At 36.3% G+C, this 22371-nt stretch overlaps 1 protein-coding gene across 3 annotated transcripts; it reads left to right on the top strand.

The window, feature by feature from the left end:
- The first annotated feature begins 913 nt into the window (after positions 1–913).
- Positions 914–19089, top strand: P2RY10 (P2Y receptor family member 10). 3 transcript variants are annotated; one of them, XM_058712995.1, is made up of 3 exons: positions 914–1044; positions 14290–14322; positions 16289–19089. In XM_058712995.1, exons 1-3 carry the CDS (start codon positions 914–916, stop codon positions 17325–17327), a joined length of 1203 nt encoding a protein of 400 aa, XP_058568978.1. In that variant the 3' UTR covers positions 17328–19089. The 3 variants fall into 3 exon arrangements, with proteins under 3 accessions (XP_058568978.1, XP_058568979.1, XP_058568980.1); XM_058712997.1 differs by having other exon boundaries at positions 951–1044; positions 14143–14322; XM_058712996.1 differs by lacking the exon at positions 14290–14322 and having other exon boundaries at positions 938–1044.
- The last annotated feature ends 3282 nt before the right edge of the window (positions 19090–22371 follow it).

A 22371-nucleotide genomic window follows, 5' to 3' on the forward strand; every position in this document is an offset into this window, starting at 1 on the left:
GCTACTGTTCGACCTAACCTACTATACTTACCTTTTTCCCCTTTGCTATGGTTATTACCCAGAAGGCTTTTGCAGCTCTTGGTCCTGGTTTCTGAATGCGGTTCCCTTACATGCCCACAGAAGTTTGTACATTTTGTAAGCCTTGTTTTTTCAGAACTACTTTCAGACTTGGCTGACACTATAATACCCAAGTATATATTTTTCTTTATTTTCATAATTATAAGGCCCCATAAACTTTTTACATAAAGACCAAAATCTTAGTACACTGGAAGGAGACTCTAATCAGCACTTTTCATTTATTTAGTCATGAGTTATTTGAACATTTGTTTTTTTTTCATTCATTCCCTCACTTATTCATTCAACAAACATAAAAGTGCTTTGTTGTAGACTAGTTGGGAATACAGAGATGAGTCAGACATAAAATATTTGCCCTCAATCAGTTTGCAGTATACATAAAGGATAAACCATGAACAAAAATAACTAACTATACATTAGGTTTTAAGCCTTGAGATGAGAGGTTGAGGGAAAAGCACTCCATGTGGAGGGAACCTTTGAAGCAAAGATACTTCTGCTGTTCTTGAGGTTTTTTCACCTTATGTCCTCAGGCTTGAAGGAGTTGCAGCTTTCTTTTTCTAAAGTAAACTCTCTTCAAATTTTGCACCAAAATCCTATCTTTCCATGGAAATTCTAATGAGACAGATAGACATGTGAGTTGTGTTGGAAAGAGATAGGGTGAGGGACAGTAAGGAAGGCTGTATGCAGCTATGGTTTGATTTTGTACAGGCTTTGACTCCATACTCTTTGAATTTATCTGTTAAATGAAATAAAAATGAAATAAAACTTAAGTACTGTCATCTGCTCAAGGGACTTACCTTTGGTCTGTACAAATAAGGTTTCTGTGGTGAGACACCAAATGAACTCAACTTCCTCTTTCAACAACAAATTTTTCAGTTATCAGCAGAATCTGTGCCGCCCAGAGTTAGGCTTTTTCACTCCCAACGCCCTGCAAAGAAACAGGAGTGCTAATCCCGACAAGGCTCCAGGGTAAGTTACAACCTAGTATCTTGGAATTGGTGGTTCCATGTGGGAATATTGGTGAGGGCATGAAGATCCAGGATAGAGACAGATGTGGGACCAGTGTCCAACGTGAAAATGGCCACTGGTTTCTCATTTCAAATTTCTTACAGCAAGATCAATCGTGCCTGCCCTTGAGCCTGACTGGAGTACAAAGTCAGGGGTAATGCTATCAAGTACCCCACCATTCTTGAGGAGCATGGAGTATGTGATGCAGCTCACTTTTTGCTAAGGGCTCTGTGGTTCTCCATCAACCAGGGAAGAAAGCACAAAGTGTTGAGAAAACTGTGTTAAGTGAGACTCATTGAGACAACTTGACATTTTAAACTCGAAAAAGAGTATTTGAATATTTGTTTTGTGTAATTTATACAATTTCATAATGAAAAAAAGTTTTATGTATTATGTCCTTATTTTGTTAAATTTAGTTTTTCATATACAGAAATAGCAAGTTTTTTCATGATAGAAGGAAAGAAAGATCATGGACTTTGGAATTGAAAGAGCTCTTAATAATTCAAATATTTCATAATACAGATGGGAAAACTGAGAGTCAGTGAAATAAAGACACTTGATTTCAGATAAATGTGAAAGTAAATACACATGATTTCAGAGTGTGCTCAGGGATGTTTCTTAATCCTTTAAAAGTTGCTTTGTTAACTCTAGCCCTTCTGTATAGAAGAACCCAAAGGAGAGGCACCTATCTTTTAAGTGATTATTGTTCTTATTACTCTGAGTAGTAGAAACCTCTTTGGTTCTGAGCCAAGATGACTGAGTCAAAAGGAAACTTCTACTGGGGAGTCTTAAAGGTGGATTGTGCCATGCATTTTGGTACCAGGATCATTGTGGATAGAATAATAAACTTTGTTGTGCTTTTGGTGGAGAGTAGTCTCAGTCCCTAAGTCCTGTCAGTGGGAACATTTTTATTTTGATTGCTTAAATGGATGGAGGGTGTCACTGCCATTTCTATTAATTGAGTAGCTTATCATTTAGCAATTGTTACACAGTAAAATTATTCAGTGCTGAAATAGGTGATATGCTGGTATACTGAGGTGGAAAAAGGCCTGAACTAAGAATCAGGTAATGCATTCAAGGTAATGATCTTTGTCATGATTCTTGTTGAACACAGGTCTTCCTTTGGTTAAAAGCAGTTCTTATTGGGGTTCAACTAGGAAAGTTGTTAATTCATGTTGTACAGACTGCTCAAACCCTGGAAGTGGTGGAGCATAAGACTGAAAAATGGGTGATCATACTTCTGGGTGATTTGTGTTGGCTTTTCATGGCTAGTTATGTTTGGGATAACTCAACTGATACCCTAATAGGCAGGGAAGTCTATACCCTTCAGTCACAGCTCAAGCAAAGAGGACAGAGCTGCCTGTTGCAAAACCACTCTAAGAGGCCCAACAATCAGGACAATGACTGGCAGAGAGTCTGCTTTACTTAAAAACTTTTGGTCAAGAAGTCTACTTACATTGAGGTCAAATTATTTTGCAAGGAAGTTTTTACTTAGTATTGGTTTGCATGCATCACAGGAAGAGTGATGGAATAGGTGGATCAATAAACACAGAATCAAAAAGACTTGGTCCTAACTCAAGCCCTGCCAATGACTCGCTGCGTGGCCTTGAGCAAGTTTCTTCATTTGTGTAGGTCTCAATATTCTCACTTGTAATAAAGGGAAGAGCTTAGAACAGATGGTCATTACTTTCCTTCATAACAATGCAATGATTTGACTCTAGGCTCCTAAGTACCTGAGAAAAGTGATATATCATTAAGTGGTAAATAATAGGCCATAACATGAAAATTTCATTAGAGGGGACTTTCTGGAAATATAATCTAGATCATAAATGGAACCCAGTAAACTTTGTCAAGGACCATTATATTTCATTCAGAATAATGTTATCGTGAGAATTTCAACTTTTAGACCACAGGCAAAATTTTTTGTAATTAATTTACTTTTTAAATGAAAAACACAAACAACAAAGAAGGGAACTAGGTTTGAAATCTGTCTTCCACAATGATATTGTCACCCAATCAGTATTAATCTTTTAAGACCAAAGTATCCTTTGAGAAACATAAAAATGTCACTACAAGGTTATTATGGACTTCCGTCCCTAAGAACTAGACCCTGGACTCTTAGAGATTTTTTTTAAATTTTTTTTAACGTTTTATTTATTTTTGAGACAGGGAGAGACAGAGCATGAACAGGGGAGGGTCAGAGAGAGGGAGACACAGAATCTGAAACAGGCTCCAGGCTCTGAGCTGTCAGCACAGAGCCCCATGTAGGGCTCGAACTCACGGGCCGTGAGAACATGACCTGAGCCGAAGTTGGCCGCTTAACCGACTGAGCCACGCAGGCGCCCCAATGAACTCCTAGAAAAACCTGCCCCCTTACACTGACATTTTCCAAATACTGCATGCTCAACAGCCACGAATATTGTGTAGATCTGTATTTTCAACAGTTTGTATTATAAGAACAATGATTTTGATTTACAAATATATTTAGCATAATAAGGAATATTCTTTTTTAGAATAACACATGCTTTCCAGCCTTGTACTTTAAGAAATTTTATTTTAGCTCTGTTAGCCGTCTCTCACAACTATACATTTTTGGGGATTTTCTAAACCCATAAAAGTACAGTATCTAACCAAAAACCCATGGAGATTACTTTCTATACAAGTAAAGGGGAAATGAACTACCATTTATTTAATGTCTACTGTGTACCAGACATCAAAATAGGTCATTTCATGTACACTTTCCATTTAATCTTCACAACAATCTATGTTGCAAGGGCTATGATCTTACTTTAATAAATGAAGAAACTGAAGCCCACGAATATGAATTAAGACATTTCAGGCTAGTCAGCTGATAACTGAGTTAAGATATGACCCCAGTTCTGCCCAAAGAACCTGATTCCTGCTACTTCCAAAATACTGCAACTGCAAAAATGATATATAGTTAAGCATCTTTCCCAAATTATTTTCCCAAATGATTATGACATCATGCATGTCATACTACAGATGCATGAATGACAGTTAAATTCAAACATTTAAGATTTTGCTTGTCAATAGTGTAGTTACTTTAATTCATTTTAGGGATGAAAATAATTTTCACTTCTTCTAATTTATAGAAAAAAATGTCTAGACTTACAGGATACATACAAAGCTTAGTGTTTCTGATGTCAAGTGGGTAATTTAGAGTTGATTCTAATCAATTCAGGAGATAACAGGGTTCCAAATTCAAGTTATTCTTCTTCAGCTGTGATTGTGATTGAACAAAGGACACCATGGTCGTGTGGGTCAGACTGGCATAGGTAATAAATGTGAGACTTTTAAGGTTTAAAGAAGGAAAAGGTACAGTAAGACAAAGCAAGTTAGGTTTCCAAGTGGCTTGTAAAGTTTGCCCCCTAGAGAATGGGAGGGAACCCCCTTCAGAAACCATTCCTTATTTAATTTTCCCTTGTTCTCCAAAGATGGCAACCTCACATACTGGCCCTATTGTCAAAGAAAATAGAAGAAACAAATTTTATAAACATGCTCACTTAACAGTATTAGTGACTTAATGATAAAGGGTGGAAAGAGGGGGAGGACTGACACAGTGAATATTTGTAGTGTTGTACAGGAAGAGCAGTCACCTTAGTACTGGAAACCTTGGTTTCACTCTCCTCACTCTGCCACATGCTAACTTTATGTATTCAGGCAAATAAGGTCATTTCTCTGAGCCTCATTTTTCTGATCCTTAAGATAGAGATAATATTCACTGACCAGGTTATTCACAACCTATACCTTTACTAATGATTAACAACAATTATTGGTGCAATAATGGTTTGCAAAGTATAAATCAGTAGGTGGGTTGAGATGGTGGTTGCTGCATTAATGATGACAGTGGCAGTGCCGGTAGTATTATTTAGATACGGGGTTGAGAGGAGCCATGCTCATAAAATCATGGCAAGTTAGGGCTGGAAGGGAGTTAAAATCATCCAGTTCAAATTGTCATATTTTAATAATGAAGGAAATTAAAACCACAGAAAGGAAAAGGCTTAGCAGGGCAACACAAAGAACATTTGAATAGTTACTAAGACCCACATGTCTTAGCTCCAAATCCAGTGCTCTTTTTCAATATATACTATTGCTTTTAAGTCTTTCCCAACCTAGGGCAAATATTGTCACATTCATATCACTACTGTTATAAAGAAACTGTTCTAGTACTCTATTCACAGATCTATTATGGTTTGGGTTCATAGGCAAATCTTCATAAAGATCCCTGGTTTTGGTGCAATACTATGATGACACCTGGTGGGCAGTCATTTGCCATTTATGCATAGATATAAAGAAGAAGCACTGGAACTAGAATTGAGAATAACAGCCTTATATTTTTGATGGGCACTCTTATTCATAGAAATGCCACTTAAAATATCTTTTTGTTTGTGAAAAAAGTTGTTTGTATTATAATTTTAGCTTTCTTTGCTCATAAATTACCTTTACAACTGAAATCATAATAGCTGTGACTTTAATAAACTTAATCCTGTTGAGCCTACATTTTTTGATCTCCAAAAGGTATAATAGTAATTAACTCAGAGCTCTTACAAGGATGAGGTAACATGAATAACACTTGGATAGTGACTGACAGGATGCATGCGAAAACTTCTTGGATTTAGCATTTCACTGAAACTTAGAAGTCTGGTATGAATTCTGATGACATAATAATATAAGTTACATTGGCTCTACCATTGTGAAACCACAGCATTGAGAAGGTTGGGATGAAAAACTACCTTTGGTTGCATGTTATTGGCAGCTCCTAAGTTTTTGGACTCAGCTCCATTGAGTTATATTTAAAGACCCAACATACCTTTATGTTCTGAGACAACAGGCCATTTCCCTTTATTTCCATAAAAAGAATGTTTAATGACCATATTCTTACTTAAGCTTAAAATCCTGTTGGATTTTAAATAAAAATCCAGAATTGCACGCTTTGGAACTCTCAGATGTCCATCTTTATTAGACTCTAACCTTATTTTCCTTGCTTTGACCATATATTCAGTAGTAGAGGAGACCATAACTGTGCCTATTCTCCATACTGTTGTCTTTACAAACCAATGTGTATAAACTTATTGCATGCTTAACCGTCTGCTAAGAAAAGTGAATAACATAAAAGTCTAAGATACAGAGTCCTCCCTCAGAAAGACTACATTCTTATAGTGCAGGCTATAAGTCCTTATAATGGTATTATAAATGTACAAAGGAGGAAGTCAGAATAGGATTTCCCAGTGCATGGGAAAAATGAGAGTTGAGAGAGAGTAAAATATTGACCTTTGAGATAAGATCCAGGAAGAAAGTTCCCGTTAGGGTTTAGCTTCTATCATCGTATTCCTCTTTCAAGAGAAGAGGCAACTGTCATCATGGTCCTGGATTTTGGTTTAAGCAGCATGTACCTTGGACATAGCACTGCACACTGGAGTGACCAAGGGCATTTACTTCTATAATGCTGGTATTGGAGGCACTAAAAATTCTGTTCTTATTTCTAAGTGGTTCACAACTACAGAGCTAAGGGCTGAAGTAATGCTGAGGATGTGGCATTTTCACAGGTTATAATTTACCTGGAATTTATTGTCACTGTGGTTTTGGTTAGATGACTTGAGTATGCAACAACAATGAGATTAAGCCCTTGGGATTAATCCCTACATGGGCCAGTTAACAGCAATTGATTTACTAGTGTTATATGTTTAGCCTTGTTATAGAGTTAGAGAGAAAGATAAATTTGTTTAAATTTATTTAAAAAATAAATTTAGTTTATTAGATTCCAACCTTATTTTCCTTGCTTTGACCAATATTCAGTAGTAGAGGAGACCATAACTGTGCCTATTCTCCATAATCTTGTCTTTACAAACCAACGTGTATAAACTTATTGCATGGCTAACCATCTGTGTGGAGAGATTCATAAATAGTTACACAATATAAGAGTTGTTACAAAGCAGTATATTTTTTTCAGTTAAAATATTGACTTAATGACTATGTGCCAATCATTCTGCTAGATTCTGGAGATTTAAAAAGGATTAATATGTGGTTTTCATCTTCAAAATTCTCATGGTTCAGTAAGAAATACAGAAAAAAATGGAAACATTTGATATAATGCAATGAGTGTATTATTAAAGCAATTACTATGGTGACATGGCAGCCTCAATTTGCATTTTGATACATCATTTTGATACCAGAGTAGATAATAGTAGATAATAATTTTTAACAGGGCAATCCTTGAGGGAGGTAGATCATTTAATGAATGTTTCAATAATCCACAGAAAGAAGAGAGAGTGTGCAGGGAGGGAGAGAAAACTTGGTTGATTGAAAGAGAGAGAAGAAAGACTCTAAGATTATTCTAAGAATTCTGATAGATAGTGGTGTATAAGTAAAAGTTCATGGAATATGATGACTTTTGTTTTGGACATATTCATTTTGAGATGCCTGGGAGACATTCATATGTGAATTTTCAGCTGGACGCTGGACAAAATGGGTTTATATCTTAGGATAAGCAAGTCCTGGACATAGAGATATGAAAGTCATCAGAATATGGGTGGTAACTTAAGCCATTAAAGTAGGTGGTGTTACTCAGCATTAAGGTAATGAATAAGAAGAGAAAGGTAATGAATAAGAAGAGAAGAAGCAGATGTAGGGAAAGCAAACAGTTGAAGGATGTGAAAAAATTAAAGAAACCATGATGGAAACTCAGTATAAATGAACAAGAAGTTGAGAATTAAGAAATCATTGTTTGAAAGCCAAAGGAAGAGAACTTTGCAAAAAGATGGAAGTGGTCAGACTATATCAAGGGCAGCAAAGAAGCCCTGCATGATTTAGCAATGTGGTGGTCACTTGTCACTTTTGCTAAAGCAGTTTCAGTGAGGTTCTGAGGGCATATACACCACCTTCGAGTGCATAAAGAATGGATACAAAGTGAAGAAAAGGAAACAACAAGTGTAAACAACTATTATGAGTTTATTTTAAAAGATTAAAAAAGTAACAAATAGCTAGAATAAGATGCATATAGAAGAGAAGAATTATTTGGGGGGTTGGTGAGACTTGATGACACAGATCTAACTGAGAGCGGAGGAAAGGATGATCTAGAATAAATGGGAGCAATTAATGAAAGAGGATCCTGAGAGATATAAAATGAATTAAATTTTTAACGTTTATTTACTTTTGAGGGGGGATCAAGGGACAGAGAGAGAGGGAGACACAGAGTCCGAAACAGGCTTCAGACTCTGAAGTGTCAGCATAGAGCCCGAGGTGGGGCTCAAACTCATGAACCATGAGATCATGACCTGAGCCCAAGTCAGATGCTTAACTGACTGAGCCACCTAGGCACCCCTAAAATGAATTGAGAGCATGGTAATTCATCTTGAGCAACGAGAAAAGTAGCTGTGTTGGGAAGTAAGAAAGATGCAGTTGTATATAAGATTATGTGTTGGGAGGAGACAGTAGATGAAATTGAGTTTCTTCTCATCCAACAACCTCAACGTTGTCTGTGATTTAAGAAGTTAAGACTCTGCTGAACAGTTTGTGGGAATGCAAACTGGTGTAGCCACTCTGGAAAACAACATGGAGGTTTCTCAAAAAGTTTTATGACCCAGCAATTGCATTAGTAGATATTTACCCAAAGAATACAAAAATAATTCAAAGGGATATATGTTTACAGATGTTTACAGCAAAATTATCTACCATAGCCTAATTATGGAAACAGCCCAAATGTTCATCGACTCATGAATGGATAAAGGAGTGGCATATAGAATATATAATAATATATTATATATATAATGGAATATTACTCAGCTATAAAAAAGAATGAAATCTTTCCATTTGCAATGACATGAATGGAGTTAGAGAGTATAATGCCAATCAAAATAAGTCAGTCAGAGAAAGACAAATACCATATGATTTCACTCATATGTATAATTTAAGAAACAAATGAGCAAAGGGAACAAAAGAGAGAGGCAAAACATTGTATGGACGTGTTGAATCACTATACTGTGCACCTGAAACTAATACTACACTTTGTTAACAAACTTGAATTTAAATAAAAACCTTAACAACGTCTTTGCTGGGAAAGGTGGTAGATGGGAGAGTAGGAGAGAAGAAACTTTAGTAAAGTTGTGAAGCTGTTGAATGGCCACCATGGAAATGAAAGAAGATAGTAATCACTGGTGTGCAAAGAAAGGCTGAAGCAAAAAAATCTTAGGCTAGAGTCATAAATTTCTAGTTTTTGCACTCCAAATAGATCCTAGTATTTTTAATGGGAGCATTCAGCAGATTGTATAGTAAAAAAAGAACACGGATTGTGGACTTGATCTGCAATTAAGACATTGCCAGTCTCATACAGCAAGAGAATGTTGAATAAGGAAGTTGAGGTTTTTTGTGTAAGAGTAGTTGGTTTAACCATTTAATCTAGGCTCAGTAAGGAAGGAAGTAAGATAAGGGAGGGTGCTAGGTTGGCCATCAGAAATGGAGGGATTTAAATATTTAAGGTCTCTGGGAGTGTATGATGCATGCTAGTATGGTACAATTTGCAGTGAAACTTAATAATTATACTGTTGATGAGTCAAGAATTGAAAAGGCTAGCCAGAGAGTACAAATTTGAAAAGTCCCAGGATAAAGAAGAGGTGAATTGGCTCAGATTGTCAGGAGAGGTGAATGCTATGTGCTACTAATCTGAAAGGGCTTTGGAAAAACGCAAAACTGTGATATCTCTTTTAAAATTTCACACATTCTATAACTGAATTTATCTTTGAATCCTCAAACAATGTCCCAAACTGGTCAATTCCATAACTGAATTTTACTTGAAATTCTAATATTCATGCCATAACAAGTTCAGAGTTGTTGTTGTTTTCACCTCAACTGTTGTACTAATAAGGTAACCAACTATCCTGTTCGCCTTGTACTTTCACAGTTTTAGCACTGAAAATCCTGTCTCAGGAAACCCTCAGTCTTAGGTAAACCAAACTGTTGGTCACTCTACAAATTCCCAACTGATACGGATTTCCTGTCTGACATGGCCCATCTTTTCAATCCATTTGTACACTTTTGCCAGAGTGATTATTTTAAAACATCAGTATGGTAATATGACTATCTTCCCAGAATCCTTTAGAGATTTTTGCTAAAACTCTCTATGATTGGGTTGCATCTACCTTTTTAGTCTCTTTTCCCTTCTACTCCCTTCTCCCATTCTCACCTCTCATTCCACCTTCCCTACAATCTCACTGTTTTTCAGCTGGACTAGGACACCTATTATTGCTATCTATGTCATTTATTTTTATAGTTTGGGATGTTTGAATTCTATTTATTCATTGCTGGAATTCGTCCCCCATCCTTTCTTCTCCTGTACCCTGCCCACCCAAACTGCTTGTTGAAAATGGAATTTAATCTTTAAGTTGAACATCCAATCCTCTTCTGTGCAGGATTTGTTTCTACTCCCACAAAAACTTCTTTGTTTTCTCTTTCATGGCATGTTTCAAAAATCTATTATGGCTAGTTATTCTTATATCTATCTCTCTTAAATGACTGTAAACATTTTGAGGACAACAGTCATACATTATATTTCTCTGAAATTTCCCACCTCAATCTACCATTCTTAGCAATTAGCATATTGGATACACTCATAGCAGAATTTTAATTTGCTGTATGAAGTCATAAATTTCTGAATCCCAGATGAATAGTATTGGTAATACTCAGTGCAGGCTTTCTTGAAGAGATGAAACTTCACCAAAACCTTAAAAGGGTATTAGGATTAAAAAAAAATAGTGTATAAATCAGGCAAAGTACTTTATCTCTTCCTCAGTCACCATCTCTATTTTTTCTTTCCAACCCTATTCCTACAGAGATCATTAAGAAAATGCAGATGGCATGCCACAAGTGTTATTTCTTCTGGATTGAGGTGTTCTATCTCTCAGAATTCAAAAAAAATCAGCCTGATATGGTAGAAAGAGCATTGAGTAAGAGGCCTACAAGTTTTGCCTCTGGTCTCACTTTCACCATATTCTTACCCTGTGAGCTTGAAGTGGGTATTTAATTGTTCTTAAATTCATCTCACTGTCAGTTAAACACTATGGTAAGGGTATTACTGGTATGTGTCTCACTTATTTCACAGGGATGATGCTATGATAATATGAGGATTTGTTATCAACTATGTAATTTACTGCAGTTCTTGTGATGCACTGATTATGATGTTGGAGATTTTAAAAATATTTCCCCCACCAGTCCAGAAGTTTCTCAGGGACACAGAGAAGAAGGTTCTCAGGGATGGAGATTATGGCAGATAATTCTGTATTCTCCACAGAACCTAGCACAAAATTTATAAGATTTTGCTAATTAAATATATATTGATTAAGCAGCCAGAGTTCTCAAAAATCTATGGAAAAAAATAGAGTTATTTTCCCTTTATGATTAGTTTTAATGAGTGGAGAGCTTTGGGGATTGCAGATGCATCCTCACTCTCCTTTTAGTTCCTATGCATAGGTGTGTAGGAAGTTATTTGCTGATTAGATGAAGCAGTTTTACCCTCTGCAGAATGACAGCCTAGAAACATAAAGGGTTACAATATTTTTAGAAGTAGACCACAAGTACTAGCTTCTTTCTGAGGTCCAGAAAATGCTCTTAATGATACTCTGAGAACTTGGGTGGTACTGGTTCATACCCATAGGATATGCCTGACCACTTGTGATTTCTAAATTAATTAGTTTGCTTCTCTCTCAACCTTCTATAGGTATGAATTTTCTGAATTGAAAAGGATAGGTGCAAGGTATGTTGATGATAATAACCCAAATCAAAAAAAAAAAAAACATCCTAGGGAAATCAGGCAGCAGAAATGTATTAGTTGACATATCTGAGTTTGCATTTTTGCTTGAGGTTTCCAAATAAGGACTTTAAGCTGCTCTGTAGTAAGCTGCTCTGGCTATATGGTGATTAACATAGCAGATCTTATTGTGGCACTAGTGAAGCTAATGGCACAGTGGATGAAAAAGCCAATAGACAAGTAAACAAACATTTAAATTACAAATGTTGATGCTATGAAGAGAAGGAACAGAGAGTTTGAGTATATAATGATGTGCAGGACTGCCCAGATAGTATTGGCAGTGACAGCCTCTGATCTGAAAACCGAGATTAAAAGGAACCAGGCATGAAAATCTTGAGGGATATAATCGCAGACAGAAGAAATATATGTAGAGGGTGTTGTCAGAAAAAAAAAGTTTGGATTGTTCTAGAAACTGAAAACATCTCAGTGTAGTTAAAATATAGAGAATGAGTAAGAGAATGGAACAAAGTGATGTTGAAGGGCACAGGAGACATATTAGCTATGGCCTTTAGGCCATGGTGAGAAGTTTGGCTTTCATACAATGGAAAGCCAGCAAAGAATTTTATGGAGGAGAATGGCATATATCAAAGAAAGTTTATTTGGGCCACCATATAGAAAGTGTTAAAAGAGGTTAGTAAGTTCCAGGACAAAGGTAAGAGAGTATGGAAACAAGCATAGGCTCTAATTCTAATACCCTACCTCTATACTATGTAAGTTTTGTGACTGGTGAAACTTATTTAACCTCTTTCATCTCAGTTTCCTCATCAGTAATATGGAAATAATCATAGGGCTGCAATGAGGACTAATGAGATAATATGTGAAGAGTGCTTAGCCTGCAAATAAATGGTAGCTTTCAGTAAATCATGGCCAAAATTAATATTAGTGTTATACACAGTGTGGAGAATGGACTTCAGGGGGCTAAGACTGAAGTGCAGGGAGTCTGGTAAATCAATCTGTTTTGGTAGTCAAGAGGAATGATGACAGTAGTGTAGATTAGGATGGCAATAGTGGAAGTGTAGATGGATTGTACAGATTTTTACATGGGAGAATCACCCCATTTTCTGGTTGGATATGGAGGAAATATAGTGATATGGGTTGGATAAATCCCTATTCTCCAGGTTGAGTGTCTGGGAGGAGAGTCATGGCACTTACTGAGAAGGGGAATTCAGACACAGGAGTGAATCACCAATCTTATACATTTTTCTGAGACAGGAAACAAAGATATGTGTAGGTGGAAGGGGAGAAAAATTGACAACAGAGGTAGCACAAGCCACCTGGAAATAGTCAACAACAGGGCTAGAACCAAAGAGAAACAGAGACAGTGGCAAGAGCAGAGACAGAGAGAAGGAACACACTCCAACTTTAGCCCTTCCATTCAGCATTTTTCTGTAAGCGGCTTCTTAGGTTGTTCTCCTTTCTTAAATTTCAGAAGTGTCACAGATTGTCCACAGCAAGCTAAATGTCCCCTGAGAGAGCTTATATTTCTGTCCTGCCCAAAACAAATTCCCCCAGCTTCACCTTACCTTGGGAATTTTACATATAATTGTCACCAGATTTGGGGCAAAACCATCCTATCTTCCCTTCGGTCTAGACAAGAGATTTTGGAAAGCAGACCATGCAAATCTCTAAGCTCACATTAAACTAAATTGCAAAGGCATAAAAACCCACAGAAAAAAGAAGGTGTGAATTTGATCTCTAGTTTGCTGTTCTGCCTTAAGAGGTTTCTGTTATTTAACACAGAGGTGTGAATAAAACATCCCTCTTTAGTAAGTGAAACTTTCTACACCAGTGAATCAGGAACAAATACCCAGGTCTATAAAGTACAAAAGTGGAAGTGTGACTTGGGTGGGTGTGAGATGTTCTCAGTTCTTGGAACTGTAGTGCACGTTATGCATCTTCCCTTGCTTTCTCACAGTTTTTGTGTGGATAATAGATAATAGTAGAAACATTGCCAATAATGAAATCAAAGTGGTTGTTGAGGATGGATGGGTGTTATATGTGGGGACAAGTGTTTTGTTATATCTTATTAGCCTAATTAAAGTAATCCTAGTGTTATTATATTATGAAGTCTTACTATGGAATTAGAAAGGTTCTTCTATAATGTACCCTCCAGATGTCATAAGCCCCATTCTATTAAGTAGTCCCTCCTAAGCAAGGCAAGCAAGTGGTGTAGTAGAAATAGCATAGACTTTGGAGAAAGTAAGGCAAAATAGTATAATCCCATTTTTACTATTTTCTAGGTTTGTTACCTCAGAAAATTTACTGCATCTTTCTGAACCTCAATTACCTCATCTCTCATCTGCACATGAGAGTAATAATAGTACTTACCTCTTATGATGGCTGTGAGAATGACATTGGATAAATTCATGTGAAAAATTTCATTGCAGATTCTGGAGTGCATTGCTGATAGTCACATCATGGTAATTATTTTCTCTTTTCACCTGTGAACATCCTTCTACCTTCTGTTCAAAGTCATACATACATAACCAAGATGACTGCATGACATTTCAGGAGATATCACAGGCCAAGTAGGGGGAGCATAAAATATTAAGGGAGGGAAAGTGAAAGTAATGGTAGAGTAATGGTAGTGCAGAATGTTGACTCTCTTTTATATGTGAATTAATTATTTGGGGTTCTGTTTTTATTTGTGTATTTATTTTTTTTAATTTTTTAATGTTTATTTATTTTTGAGAAAGAGACAGAGTGAGAACAGGGGAAGGGCAGAGAGAGAGGGAACCACTGAATCTGAAGCAGGCTCCAGGCTCTGAGCTGTCAGCACAGGGCCCAATGCGGGGCTCAAACTAACGAACCCTGAGATCATACCCTGAGCCAAAATTGGTTACTTAATGGACTGAGCCACCCAGGTGCTCTTGGGGTTTTGTTTTTATTCAAATTTCTATTCCCTGCAATAAGACGTAAAATGATATAGGAAGTGATTTCTGCTACTTATGAGGAGAATCTAAAAGGAAACCACTCCTTTGGTTTGTAAACTTACTTAAAACAGAAACAATTAAAAACAAAAGTGCTATTCCACCTAAGGAACAACTTCACTCCTTTATTTCTTCCACGTTTAGCTCTAATTGCAGTAAACATTCCTGCAATATGAACAGAAGCTATGTTTGTAAAATTTGTTTTGGAGAGGAAAACAAATGAAGAGAAGGATGTAAGGATATAAGTATTAGGCACCTTGTACTCCCATTTGAAGTCCCAGATCTTCTGTTTAGTAGCTTTGTGTCTCTAATAAACCTCTCTCTTGGCCTTACTTCTTCTACATGTATTATGTGAAGGCAGAATTAAATAATTTTAAAGGTTCTTTACAGTGTAAAATTCTATAAGAGTGTTAAAGTAAAATAATGAAGTTGTTGCTTTCTTATTATTTGCAGGCAGCTTGAATAAATCCATGACCAGACCTTGGGAAGTCCTAAAGATTACTTTATATTCTCCATGTTTTACATATAATACACAATAAAAACCTCACTGAAGCATAAAATAAGATTAAGGGAATTAAATTTTTTTAAAATTTTATGGTGACTATTTGAATGAAATAAGTATTAAGTTTCAAATTGTTTCCAAAAAATGATTTTGTGGTCTATGTTGCTGGTTCCCTAATCAGTGTTTACTGTGACTTTTGGATCATTTGCCATGTCCATGATGTTACTCCAGTACAGAATTCCTGGCAGAAAATTCCAGATCACATAAGGAGAATTCCTAGTTCAGCCTATAAATTCATGCATTAATGATATTTTTCATGTAAATTGGAATATACCTTAAGGCAAAAGAGAGAGAGAAAGAGATTATAACAAGTACTTATGCTATTGTGATAGAATAATAAGGAGGTAGTGTTCTCAAAGTTTTGAAACTTAGCCAGCATTAGCAATGCAGGCTTAAGTGGCAGGGCCATTTTCAAAGTGCTAGAGTACCAAGGTAGGAAGTCAGAACCCAATGGACCAGGTGGTAGACAAAAGAGAAGAAAGGGGACATAAACGGTGAGGTTGGATTTCTATCATTGCAATTGTAAATGAGTAAGCAGTATTCACATTAACCAGGCCTTGGGGCAAGAAAAATTTGGATACAAAAGGAATAGACTGAAATACCATACTTTTTTTTGTGGTGAGACCACTAGAGTAAATATTTCAGGATGTCCTTGCCTGCAAGACACAATTTAGACAATCTTAAAGGTCAGTTAGGGGACAATTGCATGGTTTTCAAACTGATTCATTAGGTGACCTTGGATCACTTACATATCTTCCTTGAGCATCTGCTCTTTCATCTGTAAACAAGTCTTTTCTAATTTTAATATTCTATTCTCTTTAAGTATAAAAAAGAATCTGGGTGTTGGCTATAGAACTTATTAGTCATTATATTCTTTTTTTTTCTTTTATTAAGGAGGGATTATAATTCCACGGCTTACCTTGATGAGTATACTGAAATATTCAAGATGGGTAGCAACAGTACCAGCAATGCTGAGACTGACTGCAATGCTACTAATGTGACATTTCAGAACTCCCTTTATGCAACTACCTACATCCTCATATTCATCCCCGGTCTTTTGGCCAATAGTGCAGCCTTGTGGGTTCTGTGCCGCTTCATCAGCAAGAAAAATAAAGCCATCATTTTCATGATCAACCTCTCTGTGGCTGATCTTGCTCATGTGCTGTCTTTACCTCTCCGGATTTACTATTACATCAGCCACCACTGGCCCTTCCCGAAGGCCCTTTGCCTGCTGTGCTTCTACCTGAAGTATCTCAACATGTATGCCAGCATTTGTTTCCTGACGTGCATCAGCCTTCAGAGATGTTTTTTTCTCCTCCAGCCCTTTAGGGCCAGAGACTGGAAGCGTAGGTATGATGTAGGCATCAGTGCTGCCATCTGGATCATCGTGGGAACAGCCTGCTTGCCATTTCCCCTTCTGAGAAGCACCTACTCATCCAACAACAATCAGTCCTGTTTTGCTGATCTTGGTTACAAGAAAATGAATACAGTGGCTTTGGTTGGAATGATTACAGTTGCTGAGCTGGCAGGATTTGTGTTCCCAGTAGTTATCATCGCATGGTGTACCTGGAAAACGACTATATCCTTGAGGCAGCCACCAATGGCTTTCCAAGGAATCAGTGAGAGGCAGAAAGCACTGCGGATGGTTTTTATGTGTGCTGCAGTCTTTTTCATCTGCTTCACTCCTTATCATATTAACTTTATTTTTTACACTATGGTGAAGGAAACCATCATTAGCAGTTGTCCTATTGTCCAAAGCACACTGTATTTCCACCCCTTTTGTCTATGCCTTGCAAGTCTCTGTTGTCTTTTGGATCCCATTCTGTATTATTTCATGGCCTCAGAGTTTCGTGACCAACTATCTCGCCATGGCAACTCTGTGACCCGTTCCCGCCTTATGAGCAGGGAGAGTGGTTCATCAATGATTAGCTAAAAATAAAATACCTTTTCAATTGTGACTTTAGCTATGTTTTCTAGCTTTTTCCAAAGGCCAGAATGACCAGCCAGACAATTTGTTTAAGAAATTTGTGAACAATGGAAATTTTCTTTTGTGATAACTTGTGGTCACAAGGATGTAATGGTGGAGGCAGAGTGTAAGAAATGTGGGAGAGGAAGAAAGGATAAAGTTTGCTTGTTTTCTCTTTGAAATTCAAGATACTTTCTTAGACCTAGATCAAGTTTTTACAGATGTTTTCAACCAAATGGAGATTGTATATTTTATCTTAAACATTACTTCAATAAATATATTGTTAATAAGATACAATAAATACATGAATCTTTTCCAAGATATAAAAGTAAATTTCTATTATATTAAAACTTTTATTTGTGAATGAGAGTAAAATTCGTCAATCTTTTTAAGAGATAAATAAATGCACAGGCAAAGGGGGAGTGACAATTGAGGCAATGTGTGCATAAATTTTTAGGGCCACAAACCTATTACTGAATAAAGGGCATAGAAATTTGTTCACTCACTAAAAATGTATTGAATACCTATTGTATTCTGGGTTACCAGAATTTCATGGGTACTTTCACAATTTAGCATCTCATCTGGTCCTTTTTTAAAAAAGTTTTAATGTTTATTCATTTTTGAGAGAGAGACAGAGTGTGAGCAGAGGAGAGGTGGGGGCGGGGGGGTGGGATACAGAATCTGAAGCAGGCTCCAGGCTCTGAGCTGTCAGCACAGAGCTCAACATGGACTCAAATCCACAAACCATGAGATCATGTCCTGAACCAAAGTCGGAGGCTTAACCAACTGAGCCACCAGCCTCCCCTCATCTGGACCTTCTAATAAATTTGTGGAAGTTTCCAATACAAGTGAATAAATAGAATCTCAGAGAGGTGAAATAACTTGCTTGAATATAAACACTGGTGAGCCAAAAATTTTTCTTGTATACACAATATATACTTAATTTATTCCTTCTATTTTTGTTGCTACTTTTACTAGCTCAATATTAAACTTTACGTTAAAGGTGAAGACACAGACCAAAGCTAAACTGCATGAGACCAAGACCATTTGTACACATTTTGCTTGATATTATCTGAAAAGTCTGGGTTATTGGTATGGCATATCATGCTTCAAGCTACAAAGTATCAAATGATAGATAGGTTGTTCTAATACTGTCCCAATCTACAGTCTTAATGACCAGGGATATGACACAAATAGCTCATTCTTTCCTACTAAATATATTTTAGGTCTTAATGTATGTCATACAAAACCCATAAAGAGATGAAATAAGGTTATAAAGCTGATAGATATAGAAATTCCTTATATATATGGGTTTTATTGGATATATCATTTGCAAATAACTTCTGCTATTCAGTACATTGCTTTTTTTGTTTTGTTTATGGTTTATTTCACTGTTCAAAATCTCTTTTATTTTCATGTAGTCCCAAGAGTTTATTTTGGTTTTTGTTTCCCTTGCCTTAGTTGACATATCTATAAAAATGTTGCTATGAGGGGAGTAGCCAAAAAAAAAAAGAAAAAAGCTGAGAGATGAACATCTTGTGAAATTTAGATATTTTGGGAAATTTTTGGAATGTTTGTCTTATTAAACATTACTGTACAACACTCTGAACAAATTTATGTTTATTGAGAAAATTCTCTGTGAGTAGAGCTCACAGAATTTTATTAGCAACCGAAAATATTATCACATAATAAATGAATGGGAGAGAAATATGTGTCCTCTTTCTGTCAATCTCCTTATCCTTATTTTTCTAGCAGTTATGTCTATTATTTCAGCGTCATTATGAGGGATTTGAATATAAGCAATCCTCAGCTTCTCAGGTTGTCATATATGAAGCTCAATACATCCCTCTCATCATTTATGCCCCAAATTTAAATAACACAGTCACTTTGCATGGAAGGAGGAGAAGGGAAGTGGTTGTCTTCTTCAGAATATCCACATGAACAGGCGGCTAAAGAAGAAGGAGGGAAAACTAAAAAAGGAGAAATTAAAAGAAAAAAGAACAAGGTTTCTAGGGAGGAAGAGAGTTCTGTAATGATAAATTAATGAAACCAGTTTTCTTTTTTTAGTGTTTATTTTTGATGGAGAGAGAGATACAGAGATAGAGCAGGGGAGGGACATAGAGAGAGGGAGACACAGAATCCGAAACACAGAGCCTGAAGCTGGGCTTGAACTCATGAACCGTGAGATCATGATCTGTGTGAAGTTGGGTGCTCAACCAACTGAGCCACCCAGGTGCCCCACTGAAACTGGTTTTCTTTTGCTTTATTAACCTACATCTGAAAGCACTGCTTAAAGAATGTTTCCAGATACGTTTGGAGTTAACGGACACATTATCAGAATGACTGTCTAGGCAGTCCCACTCTAAGGACATTATTTGGAAAGGAAATTATGTGGAACTATACATCCTGCTGTTTGTGGAGAAAATGTATTTCAGTTCTAAATACTCACACCTACTTTGAAGTTGTTGACTAGAGATAGTACTTCAAACACAAGATTTGTGGATTTGTGGTCTAATTAATAAATGTATCTTACCTTTGGCTACCATAAAAGTAGAATCTCTGGGTTTTGACATATGAATCCCTATTGTAGTGAGAGAGAAAAATATAACATTATAACAAAATATAACAAAATAAGGAATAACATTATAACAAAATATAACATTATAATAAAATATAACAAGATAAGGAATAACAATATAACAAAATAAGGAATGCTTGTTCTTGAATTTTGAAGGCCAGGATGCCTTTATTCAATGTTGGTGGAAAGGTAAATGCTTGATCTTATGAGATAACAGCTCAATAAATCAGTGAGATTGCTTTAAGGTATTACAATGAACAACAGTCTTAACACTTATCTGTATACCTATTACAGAGACATCATGCAAGACAAATAGGACAGGAAAATATATCTCCTTGAATCAGCTTTTCAAAAAGTCACTATAAAAAGCTTTACATATTTGCCTCAACATCTCTGAAAGATACTTGTCAAAATCTGCTCAGATATCATTCCGAATCTTATAATTCTGATAAAAGGCTCTTTAACCTAACAGTTTCATAAAAAGAAGATAGATATTTTTAGAGATATTTTGGTGCAACAATCTATATGACCTTAAATGCAATTTATTCATAATTGGTTATGCTGTTTACTTTTAGAAAGCTTTAAATACTAGCACAGAGTACATATATAACACTTAACCATAAATTAAATAGATTATCCTTATATAGTATGTGGTCATTTCTATAAAAATGTTAAGCATAATGCTCTTACTTGAAAATTTAACTTTCTTACTATAAAATTACAGCTATGGGGAAAATCGATTTCTCTTTACATCCTTTTGCACATTTTCTAGGGATACAACCCATCATAAAAGTAAACTTAGTGCTTAAAATATAAATTTAAAGCCTCATTTCTCTTTTAAGTAGTAAGTAGTTTAGGTATCATATTAATTATGGTTATTATTATTATTACATTATTATATATTAATTTATGTGTCATATTAATCATATGGTTAAAAAATATTTAACCATAATTTTCTTTTTGGAATAGAAAGTTGGTTTCTATTTTTCATGTAGATGGTTTCCATTTTCATTGCTTTGTACAAGTAAATTACATGTGCAGAATATTTGATGTACAGAATTGATAAAATAGAAAGGGAACAACTGGTTTGCAGAAGTTGAATTTCAAGTTGGCTACTAAAGGGAAAGAAAGACAGTACCAAAATTCCAGGAGATATTATTATACACTAACAGATTTCCTGATCTTCTGGGGTTGGGAGTAGATTTCCATGACCTGAAATGTTGGGTCTTACATGATGGAATTTTTTTTCAAGTTGTTGCCAAATACAGAGAAAAAAGTAAGGATTATTACTGGAAAACTTCCTGAGCCAAAGGTAGGGAAAAAAGCTGGGAGGTGACTAATAACAATTACTGTAATTTGGCTAGAAATATACAAGACATAATGAGGTTGTAAAATTTAGAGATCTGGTTCTAGTTCAAGATGAGAACATTGGGAGAACCTGTACTCACTTTCTCCCAATGACACACAAAGTCTAAAGCTGTATATATAACTATATATACAGTATATATAGATAACATGTGTATGATGCCTTGGTTTTTGCAGCTGTCATCCTGGAAATAACCGTTGAACACTTGCTTCTGGTGGCCAGAGAGTCTTGTGTTTCTGGGTGCCACAGGTCTGTAATGATTAGAAAGCTAGCTCTTGGCAGGTTACTATTCCCAAGGCACTGCACATGAAGCAAAATGAAACATACACCGAACTATTCTGTGTAGCTTCTCCTGGAACTTAAGGCTTAAGAGTAGGTTTAAGGTTTGGCACACATCTAGGAACTATAAAGTTGCACTCAGAAAACATAGGCTGGGAAACACCATCAGAATGCTGTATCTCTACTTCAATGAAGCTCATTGGCATCTACAAAAATAGAGATGCAGAGGCCCAGTTTTTCTGACTGTGCCGAGGGAACAAATCCAGCCTGGCTCTGGTGTCCTGTGGGGCTCACACTGGCAGTCTCATAGGACTGTATAGATTTGCGTTCTTTAAAAGACGTTGTCTGAGGGTCTGGCTTTTAATCAGACTAAAGCAACATCAAAGATGTTTTTCACATTCACATTATAAGAGTCCCAGAAGGAGAATAGAGACAGAGACAGAAAATTTAAAGAAATAATGGCTGTTGGGTTCCCTGGGTGACTCAGTTCGGTTAAGCACCTGACTTTAGGTCAGGTCATGATCTCGCAGTTCAAGAATTCAAGCCCAGCATTGGGCTGTGTGCTAAAGGTCATGGCCTGAAACCTGCTGCAGATTCTATGTTGCCCTCTCTCTCTGCCCCTGCCCCACTCATTCTCTCTCTCTGTCTCTGTCTCTCTCTCTCTAAAATAAATAAATAAATAAATAAATAAATAAATAAACATTAAAGAAATAATGGCTGAAAACATCCTCAACTTGAGGAAGGAGACAGACATACAGATATAGAATGTCCAGAGATTTCCAAATAAC

This window comes from Neofelis nebulosa, chromosome X, assembly GCF_028018385.1.
Source record: "Neofelis nebulosa isolate mNeoNeb1 chromosome X, mNeoNeb1.pri, whole genome shotgun sequence".
NCBI lineage: Eukaryota > Metazoa > Chordata > Mammalia > Carnivora > Felidae > Neofelis > Neofelis nebulosa.